The sequence below is a fragment of the Bison bison genome, unplaced genomic scaffold (assembly GCF_000754665.1).
Source record: "Bison bison bison isolate TAMUID 2011002044 unplaced genomic scaffold, Bison_UMD1.0 scf7180017864518, whole genome shotgun sequence".
Classification (NCBI taxonomy): domain Eukaryota; kingdom Metazoa; phylum Chordata; class Mammalia; order Artiodactyla; family Bovidae; genus Bison; species Bison bison.
This window is the reverse complement of record NW_011495071.1, coordinates 12,887,543-12,900,864: the sequence shown is the minus strand read 5'-3', so window position 1 is coordinate 12,900,864 and position 13,322 is coordinate 12,887,543. Positions and strand designations below refer to the sequence as shown.

General features: G+C 46.9%; 1 protein-coding gene across 1 annotated transcript in view; it reads right to left on the bottom strand.

Annotated features, from left to right (window-relative positions):
* Positions 1-13,322, bottom strand: part of GRAMD1B (GRAM domain containing 1B) — a 183,991-nt gene that overhangs the window by 127,630 nt on the left and 43,039 nt on the right. The window contains exon 2 of the mRNA XM_010830661.1: positions 8,235-8,312. Within this exon, the coding sequence (XP_010828963.1) occupies positions 8,235-8,312 (78 nt within the window). The remainder of the gene's footprint in view (positions 1-8,234; positions 8,313-13,322) is intronic.

The following is a 13,322-nucleotide window of genomic DNA, read 5'->3' as shown; positions in this document are numbered from 1 at the left end:
CTCCTCCTTTGTCCTCAGACAGGGAGGATGGAGCTGTACCTGCATGTGATGTCAGCTGCTGGAAGGGGGGTCGGGTGGGGGGAGCGCGGGCACCGTTCCCAGAGGGTTTGTTACTCCTGGCTCTTTCCTCCCAGTGAGGGAGCTGACCGGGGAGATCACCTGAGTGTCCATGGGGCCGTGGGGAATTCGGCAGCCAGGCGGGTAGATGGGGCTAGAGTGCCCTGGAGATACAGGATTTGGGAACAATTTCTGGGACAGAAACTGAAAACATCTTTCCTTCTGATAGGAGGCTAGCTATTCCGATGGCCAGACCTGAGCTGGAAGAAACGGGCTTGCTTTCTGGCCTTGCTCCAAACCCAGGAGCTCCAACCCCAACTGCATTGGTTTCTTGTTGGTTCATTCATCCATTCCACAAACATCTGCTGCTGAGCACTTACCCTGTGCCACATACGAGATACCGTTTGTGTCCTCCAGGGTCTCCCAGGCTAAAGGGGAGATGGATAAGTGAACCAAAGAGTGCACAGCACAGAGCACGTGGCGGGCAGAATTAACCACAGCCTGCTAAATACTATGCCTAGAAAACAGATGTGATGGAACCTGCCTTCCCTACCTTAACTGGGAGAAGTGAGGGCAAGTTCTAGTAAGACATGCACTTCTTTGAAGCTCATCAGAGAAGAAGTGATATAAGAAATCCATAAATTAACAACACCCAAGCCTCTTACTACACTCCACCTTCCTTGATCGTAGGAGCTGATCTTTTTTCCTATTTCACACAGAAAAGGGGTGCTGCTGTTAGTAACCTCCTCACCTTCCTCCTCACCTGTGAACTCACCTGCACCCACATCCACTATTCTCTCCTATTCTAGACTAGTCCTCTCACCTCTGATCTAGATCAATCTCTTCTCACCTCCTCCAAACCCGTTTCCTTATCTTTCAGCAGAGGCACCACCCAGCAGAGCACGATAGAATCCTAGGACCAACTCTGAAGACCTCCCCCTCTCATACCCCTTGTCCAGGGCATCACAAGTTGAGGACGTTTTATCCCCTAAATGTCTCTGGAACTCACCTACTTTCGCCCTGACCCCCAACAACCAGCATCCCACATCCAAGCCACCAACAGCCAGCCCTTCATCTGAACTATTGTAACAGCCTTCTAACTGTACATCCTTTCCCCAAGTTGCAATCTATCTAGAATCAGATCTGACCCCATCGGCTCCCTTCTTAAAACTTCGATGGCTTCCTAGTGCTCTGAGCATAAAGACTCAAGTCCTTGTCGTGGCCAACCAAGCTCCTCTCATCTCATCTCATTATCTGCCTCCTCTCACTGCTTCCCTCCCATCTCAGACTCATCCTTCTGGCCTTAGTTCATCCACCACACTCTCTCACCACCCCCACTTTGGTCCTGGCCCAATTTATTTGATATGTTTCCTCATGAAACCATGTTCCCTTTCTTCAATACACATATAAGCTTGTATTTTCTCTGCCATACACTCACTTTGCCGACAGAGGTCCATAAAGTCAAAGGTATGGTCTTTCCAGTAGTCATGTATGGTGTGACAGCTGGATCAGAAAGAAGGCTGAGCGGTGAAGAAATGATGCTTTTGAACTGTAGTGCTGGAGGAGACTCCTGAGAGTCCCTTGGACTGCAAGGAGATCAAAGGAGTCAATCCTAAAGGTAATCAACTGAATATTCATTGGAAGGACTGATGCTGAAGCTGAAGCTCCAGTACTTTGGCCACCTGATGGGAAGAGCCGACTCACTGGAAAAGACCCTGATGCTGGGAAAGATTGAGGTCAGGAAAAGAGGGCAGCAGAGGATGAGATGATTGGATAACATCACTGACTCAACTGGACATGAGTTTGAGCAAACTCCGGGAGATGAAGAAGGACAGGGAAGCCTGGCATGCTGCAGTTCATGGGGTCACAAAGAGTCAGACACAACTGAGCAACTGAGCACAACAACTTTCCTTGTCTATCTGCTTCCAGCGTTTGTTCCTTGAATCCATCTCTCACACAAGGACCCAGAGGATTTTTCTCACAAAGATACCTGGGACAGACCTCACTCTCTTCCCTCTTCTATAAATACAGTCCACTCCATCCCGGCAGGATGATACATGATCAGGCACCTGCCCACCTGTACAAAGATGATCTCCAGCCACTAGCTAGCTACCCCCACTCCTGGGCCATTGTTGGCATCCATACTGAAGTATTTGCCATTCCTGAGCACGCCTTGCTTTCTCACACCTCTGGCTTATGTACATCTTGTTCCCACGCCTAGGAACGCTGCCATGTGACAGACTCCTACTCCCCTTGCAGCTCTCAGCTGAAGCACAGCCCCCTCCGTGGAGTCTTTCTGGATACCACTGCCCTCTCCCTCCTTCCTCCCCCATCCTACCCTATGTGGAGGACCTACATTATTCTATTCAGGCAAATTTCTTAACTCCACCGAGCTTAAGTTCTCTAAACTCCAATATAAACATAATAATAGCATCTATTTGAAAGGGCTGTTGAGAGGTTTATATTTAAAAGTGTACATAAGAGTCTCTGTACAGACTAGGAACATTAGAAAACAAATTCTTTAGTTCTATTACAATGAAATTCTATGAGACAAAGTGCCATCTGTCAATTATTACATTATACTTACTTTCTTATAGATATGTGTCACTGAAAGATAAGAAGGCTCTTGAGAGCAAATGTCATGCCTTACTCTATTTATGCTTAGGATCAGTATCTGATATTTTGTAGATGATCAATATTCTACACATTCTTTCTATCTCTGTTTCTTCAAAGACAGAAGAGCATAGATCTGTGAAGAAAGTGATAGTAAAGGGACTTCCCTGGTGGTCCAGTGACTAAGACTCCATGCTCCCAATGCAGGGGGCCTGGGTTCAATCCCTGGTCAGAGGACTAGATCCCACATGCTGCAACTAAGACCCAGCACAGCCAAATAAATTAATATTAAAAGAAAAAAGTGACAGTATAAACTCACAATAGCCAAAACCATCAGAGTACTGGCAGCTACCACTTACTAAGCACCTACTAAGCACCAGGCACTCAACACATGCTATCTCATGTACTCTTTACAAGAAAAGGCTTTTACAAGTGATGAAACTAAGGTTCAGACAAGCTGAGTAAAATGCTTTTAAAAATGCACAGTCAACACAGAAGACAAAACCAGGTCTGCTGACTGAGGCTCTCGCTCTTGCCTGCATCTTGCAGGGCCAAGCGGCAGAGGGCCAGGCTCTATTCTTCCAGCAGCCTGACTATGGCACGCTCCAGCATCTTGTAGACACTTCACGTCGGTTTGTGGCAACCAGGCCGGCATGCAGCGTGGAACTGGCATGTGAATGCATGCAGCCCTGCCTTGGTCCTCAGCTGCACTCCAGCCCCGTCCACGTCTCATTTTCCTACTATGAAAAGGCTTCCTGGTTCAACTGAGATCACGTTCTGTTGAGACTAACATCCTGTACAGAAACGGTCCTTAGTGAAACATCTCTTTTTTCTATCCTTGTGGCTTTGTATGAAAGGTCCTGACACTGGGTGAAATGTACTAAATAAAGACTTAGTGGGGACTTCCCTGGTGGTCCAGTGGCTGAGAGTCTGTGCTTCCAATGCAGGGGGCCCAGGTTCCATCCGTGGTCTGGAAACTAGATCCCACATGCTGTAACGAAAGATCTCACGTGCTGCGTCTAAAAGATCCTGTGTGCTGCAACCAAGACCTAGTACACCCAAGTAAATAAATATATTAAAAAAACTTTTTTAACCAACGGTGTAGTGTGAATAAGCAAACAAATAGAGAAGATTGAAGAAAAAAAAAACTAGGGACCTGGGAAACCTTTACCAACTGGTCCAGTTTGGACCTGAGAACTACTGTTTTGTAAATGCACCCCTGGCTTCACCTCGAAGCATGAAACTGGATCAGCATCCCAAATTCCGTGATATACATACTTTGAGGAAGCTAGATCTAGTCTGCTTTCAAACAGAAACCTGAGGGGATTATTCTTATCTCTGAGACAATCTCTGTTTCCAACAAACTGATTCTCTAAAATCAACACTTCTCCCTGGCACTCCTGCCCAGGAAGTGACTGTCTCTCTGCAGCTACTTCCTGGGCTGGGGACTCTGCCCCCCATCATGGTTCCAAAGGCTTTCTTCCTTTCTGGATAGAAGCTGATGTGAATGAGGAAAATAAATTCTCAGAAGCCCTTCAGTTTGGATGTCTTATTAAGGCATTTCCCTCTCTGCAGTATACAGACTTTAAAAAAAATATTTATTTTTATTTACCTGTTTGTTTGGCTACACTGGGTCTTAGTTGAGGCATACGAGATCTTTAGTTGAGGCCTGTGGGATCTAGTTCCCCAACCAGGGATCAAACCCAGGCCCCCTGCACTGGGAGGTTGGAGTCTTAGTCACTGGATCACCAGGCAAGTCCCAATGTGGATTTTATAAAGATTACAGTACAGTAGCTATTTTATCTCTAAATATGATATCCATTCTAAACCTTTTACAAGAAAAAAGAAAAATCAATGTTTTATTTAACCAGTGGAAAGTTCTTTCATACTGAAGGATTATAATTTTGATCTTTAAAACAGAAAAATCAAATTTTTTGTGTGTGTGCTCTATGAAACAATCCTTCATTCTGCAATTGACAATGTGGTTTGCAGAATTAGGAGCAGCCACAGAAAAGGGTCCGTATTACCCACTATACTGGCCAGGCACGACACTGGCCGGTGTGGGAAATGCCATCGTAACCAGCAGGGTGCGCTGTCCATCAAACTGGGCCCAGAGCAATGAGCACAAGTCAGGTTCCCTCTCCCCAGGGTTCAGATCACACACTTGCTCTAGGCCAGCATATCACAGACCAACATCTGAAACGCCCCAGAGAGTCTCTTAATTGGTCAGAAACCTGCTGGAGGAAGGATTAGGTGAAGGGTGTAAAGGTTTGTTCCGAGCTGCGGCTGAGTGATTAATTAGCACTCTGAGGACTTGTTCTCTCCAGGAGAACCCACTGACTGTGAAGGAAAAACAGAATTCATTCAGAAAGACCATGGTGAGCACACACCAGTCCTGAGTTTCCAGGGCAGGGGTCCACAGGGATCACCACAGAAGCATCCTTCAGCTCACGGCCTTCTCTGTTTCCCATACTGCCCAACGTGAGCTAGGGCAAAACTATATCCAACACCCACCATGAAGAGCTCAAGGGGCTGTCAGTGGGCCAGGGATGAGGATGAAAGGACCAGGGAAGACATTTAAAGGATTTTTCTGAGCAGAGGTTTGGAGGAGAGATCATCCATAATATTTCATTTGGTTGTGGGAGGGGGCAGAGAAACAGCTAAAATATCACTTTTATCAACGTACAATCCGAAGTACTGAACAAAATCAAGGCTGAGTCTAGTTAGCAAGGAGCCGTGGGAAAAAACGTGCTGTAGAGTCTGTGCAAGTCAGCACCTATTTATCTCTCCCAGGAACATAGCAAGCGGCAGAGATAAAATAGAGGACTAAGGAGTTGCCGATCAACTGAAGGTATGATGATCAGAAATGGACAGTTTCTGGGGATGTTCACCGCACAACATGGGGAAGGGAGTTGTGCTGGGGAACTCTACAGACCCTTCCAATTTTGGAAGCATGGGTTGTCGGAATCCAGAGAGCACTGAAAAGAGGGCGAAGGCCACTCTAGACGATTTCAGATGCACAAAGCAGTGAGCAGCGGCTGGAAGCGAGACCTTAATTCCCTGGTCAGCAATCAAAGCCTGGTCACCTGGGTGGAAACCAGGAATCTTAACTGATAGACCACAGGGACTAGTGGCTAGAATCTAAGTCCCCAGTCCTTGTCTACCTTGAAAGGAGAAATTAGGCAATGAGGTAGAGGAAGTAAAGTATTTATTAGAAAGGCAGAGCACATGGGCAAACTCCATTCAGTTGCTAGAGTTGTGCCTTGGGAGGTTTAAATCCTTTGTGAGGGGCCAGTCTTCCGGGCCTTTGTCTGCTTCTTAGTCAATCTTGTTTTGACCAGCCCCAGCCCACCCCCCTCCCCCACCCCCGCAGCTAATTGTCTAGGGACCCTCCCTAGGTGGGATCATACCGCTCAGTGAAGATGGATTTCATCCCAGAGGCATACGGCAAGAATTCCTATAGCCTGGCACCCCCTGCCTTTTTGGCCTCATTACACCTTTTGTGCAAGTGTAGTTTCTCCCTTGCCCCAAGGATGGAAATGTATGACCTCTTGATCTTCTAATAGGGCTTAGCTCTGTTCCTACCATAAAAGCCTCCAAAGTCATGTTATTCACCCTATTCCTGTCATTTCTTTTATCGAGGTGTAGATCTAAAAATGTAGATAGGAGTCTGGCCACAAACATGTAGCCTGGAGCGCATTTGTCTCTTGGCTCAGAAAATGTAAACAGGGGCCTGGGAATGAGTGTTGGGCCTGCAGCCCATCTTTTTGTCACCCCGGGAAGTGTGAACAGGGGCCAGTTGTCAGTGTCTAACCTGCAACCCATCTAATATCTCCTGCCTCATAGAGACTGAGGGAACTCCCAGCGGATCATAACTGATCAAGCATCTTGATGAAAGTCATTAGTCTCTGTCCCTTGGAGACCCCATGAAGAAAATGAAAGTGTTAGTTGTTCAGTTGTGTCCGATTCTTTGGGACCCCATGGACTAACCCCATCAGGCTCCCCTGTCCATGGAACTTTCCAGGCAAGAATACTGGAGTGGGTTGCCATTTACATCTCCAGGGGAACTTTCCAACCCAGGGAGTGAACCCAGGTCTCCTGCATTACAGGCAGATTCTTTACCATCTGAGCCACCAGGGGCATCCCATGCTGCTGCTGCTAAGTCACTTCAGTCGTGTCCGATCCTGTGTGACCCCAGAGACGGCAGCCCACTAGGCTGCCCTGTCCCTGGGATTCTCCAGGCAAGAACACTGGAGTGGGTTGCCATTTCCTTCTCCAATGCATGAAAGTGAAAAGTGAAAGTGAAGTCGCTCAGTCGTGCCGGACTCTTAGCGACCCCATGGACTGCAGCCAACCAGGCCCCTACGTCCATGGGATTTTCCAGGCAAGAGTACTGGAGTGGAGTGCCATTGCCCTCTCCGGGGGTGTCCCATGCCTCCACCTAAATTGATGAGCTTAACTGTCAATCATGGTTAGTAATAAGCACAGAACTGAGAACTATAGCAAGAGACATAAAGCTTTATAAATCTAAAGAAAAGGTCCCAGCCTCTTAAGCATGTGTGTTCTGTTGTATCTTGACTCTCTTTGTGACCCCATGGACTGTATGTAGCCTTCCAGGCTCCTCTGTTCCTGGAATTTTCCAGGCAAGAATATGGAAGTGAGTTGCCATTTCCTCCTCCAGGGGATCTTCTCACCCCAGGGATCAAACCTGAATCTCCTGTGCCTCCTGCACTGTAGGTGGCTTCTTTACCACCAAGCACCCTGGGGTCCCAGGAATGGCTTTCTTGACATTAAGAGAAGCCATTCTGTGATCCAAGAAGCTTAAGAGAAGTAAGGAAAGACAGGGACAAAGGAAAATCAGTCAGGAAACACAGTCCTAGTTTCCACCCCTCCACCCCTGTCAAGGACTACACATAATCATCTGATACAAGTCTGCAAGCTCTGCAGGAACTAAGGCCCCCACCCAGGTGGAGGATGGACGGACCCTCCCGACTTCATTCAACTAGAGCCTGAACTCTGTTGACCTTTGTCCAAATTCTATGCTGAATTCTCCTCCATTCAAGCGCCTGCATGAATATGCATGTACCCCTAGATTTAGCAGAAGTCCCCTTCTCCGGATCTTTGACTTGGCAGTATCTTTTGGTTGACACCTAGCAAGAGGCAAGCCCAGCTTTCAGGTACCACTCTAATGACACACACACCATCCCAGGCCACGCCGTTTTCCTCAGGCTTGGAAACACCCTTTCCCTCTCCAGATCCACAGCATTCCCAACCTTTACAGGACACCTCAGGTCCCACTCTGACATCTTTCCAACAGACTTGGTTTCCACACACTGACTTCTCCCTCTACTGAGCACCCAAAGCCTTTAGAACTAGTCCCCTCTCAGGTCGAGGGGGTAGCATTCTCTTTCTGAACCGTGTTGGAGCACAGAGGTCAGGCCAGCTTCTGTTCCTCTGCAGTTTCTCATGGTTCTCACTTCTGGCAGAAACTTGATCTTCCTCAAACATCTTCCCCATCCCCTGTCATCGCTGGCCTCCCGTCCTCCCTGGCCATGTGATCTCACCTTTCTTCCCGCACGCGAGGACTCAGGAACCTGCTGGAGTCATCGTCATGGCTGCTCTGCTGGCTGCTCTGCTGGCTGCTGAGGAAAGACAGGATGTGAACCGTTAACGTTCGCCTCCTTTCTCAACCCTGGGGGAGCGCCGAGACTCCAGCTCGACAGGGAAACAGGGTTACAACATTTTAAAGGTACATGTTCCCTCCCCCTACCATGGAAGTTGACACAGAGGGCATAACTGGCAGGCAGTGGAACTGAGACCTTCTGAAAACCCCACCCATCCTACCTAAAGCTCCCGGGAAGATCCTGACCTATTACCTGGCTCTTCCCAGGCCAGTTCCATGGAGCAAGTGCCTCTGGCATTCTCTGTCCCTGGGCCTCTAGATCTGCAGGAGAACCCCGTCACCTGAGACCCACAGTTGCGGGCACAGCCAATGGGGCAGGAAGGGAAGGGGTGGCGGTGGGGGGAAGAGAGGGGAATTCCAGCAGGAGAAAGACTTGAGACCTGATGGGGCCTGGGGCCGCCTGGCAGGATTCTTCGCCTCCTGGGAGGGCAAGGAGGGTGAGCAGAGGGATTAGAAGGTGGAGTCTCTTCTCTCCTTAAAGCCCTGGAGGCACGATGATTATGGAGCTTCAGTTCACAGAGTTCTTAAAGTGCATACCGTGGAGCCCTGTACTAAGGTCACAAGATAAAAATCTCCAGAATTACCCAAGCCCCATAGCAACTGTTGCCAGGAGCCTTCGGATCTAAACCAGCTAGGCCCTTGACCCCGTATTAGGTAAAACACCCACCCTTCCAGTAGGAATATTCTCTGCCTTGTTGTTGTTCAGTTGCTAAACTGCGTGACTCTGCAATCCTGTGACCTGTAGCACGCCAGGCCTCCCTGTCCTCCACTATCTCCCAGAGTTTGCTCAAATTCACGTCCATTGAGTTGGTGATGCTATCTAACCATCTCATCCTCTGCCGCCCTCTTCTCCTGCCCTCAATCTTTCCCAGCTTCAGGGTCTTTTCCAATAAGTTGGCTCTTTACATCAGGTTGGCAAAGTCCTGGAACTTCAGCTTCAGCATCAGACCTTCCAATGACTGTTCAGGGTTGATTTCCTTTAGGATTGACTGGTTTGATCTCCTTGATGTCCAGGGGACTCTGAAGTCTTTTCCACCACCACAATTCGAAAGCATCAAGGCTATAAAAACTGGCTACTAGCCTGTGAAAGGGGTCAGTTCTCCCATGAGCTGGTCAGCTGTTCAAAGAGCAATAAACTCTATTCTCTCATTCTGCCTCTGTCTGGAAATTCTCTTCCAAACAGTGCATACCATGCATGACACTTACTTTAAAATTATGTGGAATTCAACAGTCATTTATCTTACTCAAGAGAAAGAAAAGCTGTTTGGACATCTTATGATACTAGCTGAACCCAAAGCTGGTGATCAGTCATTGTATTAACTGCTAATTATTAAGTACCCCAGGTATCTAATCAAGAGTCCTTAAGCCATAGCCCCCTGGCCAAATCTGGAGCCCCTGCAGGCTAAGAATGGTGCTTACTTTTTTAAATGGTTGGGAATTTAAAAAAAAAATTTTAATGATGATAATATTATTTCATGACACATGAAAATTCCATGAAATTCAAAATTATATGTCCTAAATACAGGTTTACTGGAACACAGCCACTCTCATTCATTTACATAGTAATCAGGACAGTTCTTGCTACAAGGGCGGAGCTGTGTAGTTAAGGCAGAACTGAATTAAGTGCAGCAATGAGGCCATTAGTCTCACAAAGCCTAAATATTTACTGTATGATCCCTTACAGAAAATGTTAGCAAACCCCTGTTTTGTATAAATTCTATTAATAATAAATTGTTATTACCATACATGTCACTCTAACGCAGGCCCAGTAGGACCAATATTGTTCCCTTGTTCTGCTGGATAGTTTACAGCCATAAAAAGCACTGATCTCTACACCGTATATTCCTTAGACTAGATCCCCAGCAGACAGCAAACTCTGAACGTTCTCACAGGGTAAGTGCTGGTCGCAGTGCCTGCACACTTTCCATCAAAGAAGCAAGTGATTTTATAACCATGCTCTCATGATCCCATCTTTCAGCAAGAAGTAAATGAACTCAGAAGCAATTTACAACGCATTTTCAAATACACACACACACACATGCCAGAAATCAGAAAAGCGCCACATACGAAGCTTCCAGTTGCCTGGCAGAACAAGTGTGCACACAGAGCACTTTTTTTTGCCGCTCATTCCCTACGGAATGGCTCCTCGTCATTCGACTTGCCTTTTAAAAACATATACTCCATCATATATAAAATAGATAGCCGTTGAGAATTTGATGTATGACTCAGGGAGCTGAAACAAGTGCTCTGTGACAACCTAGAGGGGTGGGATGGGGTAGGAGGTGGGAGAAGGGGACATGTGTGTATCTATGGCTGATTCATCTTGGTGTACGGCAGAAACAAACACAAGACTGTAAAGCAATTATCCTTCAATTAAAAATAAGTGAATTAAAAAAAAAACTCATACAAATTATGCTATCATGTTGCTGACCCACTGGACTTTTTTACATTGGGACTGACCTGTCATATGTATCAAGTATCCTCCTCTATACAACCTAGGATAGGTGTTAAGGCTACAGCAGGCAACCCACAGATGACTAGAACTCAAATCCCAAAGCAGACCCATTATCAAGAGAGGAATACCAAAACAATATACTAAAAAGAGAGAGAGAGAAGAATATCAGTCTACATCTCTGGCAGCACACGTGGAGAGTAGGGAGGAGGGGTGTCTGGAGCCCCGTGCTTTACACCATCTAAAACTTAAAGGGGCTCCACCAACCTGATGACCACGCTCAGCACTACAGCCTCTTCATGGAAGAAATTAAACTTGACTCCATTTAAACTATAATGGGCTGTTCTTCCTTCTCACCCTACCTTCCCTTGGGCTATCAAAACTGCTCAGTTGTGTCTGATCCTTTGTGATCCCATGGACTATAGCCTGCCAGGCTCCTCTGTCCATGGGATTTTCCAGGCAAGAACAGTGCAGTGGATGGCCATTTTCTCTTCCAGGGGATCTTCCTGAACCTTCGTTTCTGGCATTGGCAGACGGATTCTTTACCACTGCACCACCCCGGAAGCCTAAAAAGGGAGCTCCCAGAACCAAACGGCAAGAACCAGGGTTTCAGAAAAGTAACTGAGCTGATATTAACAAGTTACCCCACTAGATGGCACTGCCGTCTTCCAAACCAGAACCTGAAGGCAGCCAATCCCATCCAGCCTCTGAAACCAAAACTAGAACCAACCTTCTGGCGCCCCCTTCTGGCCTTCCCATTGCTTAGAAAACAGTTCAGAAAGTGGAGGTAAAAGCAACCATGGATCACCTTCAAACTATTTATTAGTTCTAAGCAACTAAGAAATATCAACTGCATGCATTCAACAAGTATTTATAATGCCCTCTAAGTGCACATATATGAAGAAGAGGCAGCATCAAGGTTAGGTTTAGACCTTAGAATATTCTGCCTCAGATTATCTTTCACTTCCTACTATCACGACTCTGAGCAACTTATTGAACAGTGTTTTCCTTACCTACAAAATGAAGACAGATGTTATGAAAGTTCTTAACAATCATAAGGATTAAAGAATACAAAGCTATTCCAAGAATTAAAGAAATATCAAGAACAGTGTTTGGCACATATTAACGGCTGTGTGTGTGCGTGCTCAGTCGTGTCCGACTCCTTGTTACCTCATGGACTGTAGCTCACCAGGCTCCTCTGTCCGTGGGATTTTCCAGGCAAGAATCCTGGAGTGGGTTGCCATTTCCTTCTCCAGGGGATCTTCCCAACCCAAGGATCAAACCCTTGTTTCTTGCATCTCCTGCATTGGCAGCCAGGTTCTTTACCAGTCGAGCAACACCGGAAGCCCATCAACTGCTGTAAAAAATGCTATGATTATGTGTAAGGCATCATTTTGTGGGTCATGGAAAATAAAGTCATGAATCAGACAAGGATCTCTGTCTGATCTCAAACATCTCTCAACATGTTTACAATCTGGAAAGTAAGAGTCAATATAAACTACATTTAAAAGTAGAAAATGACAGCTCTTAGAAGTCAATATTAAATGTTACAGAAACAAAGACCAGAGAAAGATCATTTCCTTCCGGGGCTGGTAAGAGAAAACTGACTCAACAGCAAGGGTTTTTTGCTGACACTTGAAATTCAAACAGATTCAGGATGAGCAGAAGAGAGGGTTCTGGTTCAGTTCAACTCACCAAACACGGACCACATATTAATTAATTAACCTTCATTGAGTATTGCGACACAGCAATGGCCACAGGGTGAAAGGCCACAGGTCGCAGACACTTGTCCTGGGGGATTTGAGGCAACACAGTGAAGAGGTGAAGGTGAGACAAGAGGCCTCCAGGTAAATCCATGGCAGCAACTGCTGCAGAGTGCACAGGCTCCTCCCGCCAACAGGAGGAGCTGGGTCCTCTCTCCTCCCATTTTCAGAACATTTTTTTCACCACCATCTTTAAAAGTGAGATAGAGGCCAACCACTCCCATCCTCCACTCAACTCCATGAAATGATATTTGTTGAGCAGACTTTTCAGAGATTCAGATATGGCCTCTCTCTCAAAAAACAAAACAAAAAACCTCTCAGCTCCTCTCTTATATGAGCCTTTTCAAATGAGACAGGCTACCTGGACACTGGGCAGCTTGCCCTGCCCTCTACATCAATCTGCCAGGCTTCTGAGGTCATGAAGAAAAACCACCACCAGAGCACGGTGTTTACAGAGGAGTGTGGGAGGCTTGGGGCTTCCCTGGTGGCTCAGTGGTCCGTCTGCCAATGCAGGAGACACAAAAGACAGGAGTTTGATCCCTGGGTGGGGAAGATCCCCTGGAGGAGGAAACAGCAACCCACTCCAGCATATTTGCCTGGAGAATCCCATGGACAGAGGAGCCTGGTGGGCTCCGGTCCAAAGAGTCAGAAAATTACTGAGGTGACTTAGCAGGCATGCATGCACGTGGAGGCTGGAGGGTCAAGGGCTACACCCACAGTGACTCCATTTCAGTCAAGGCCTTGGAGGGCAGGT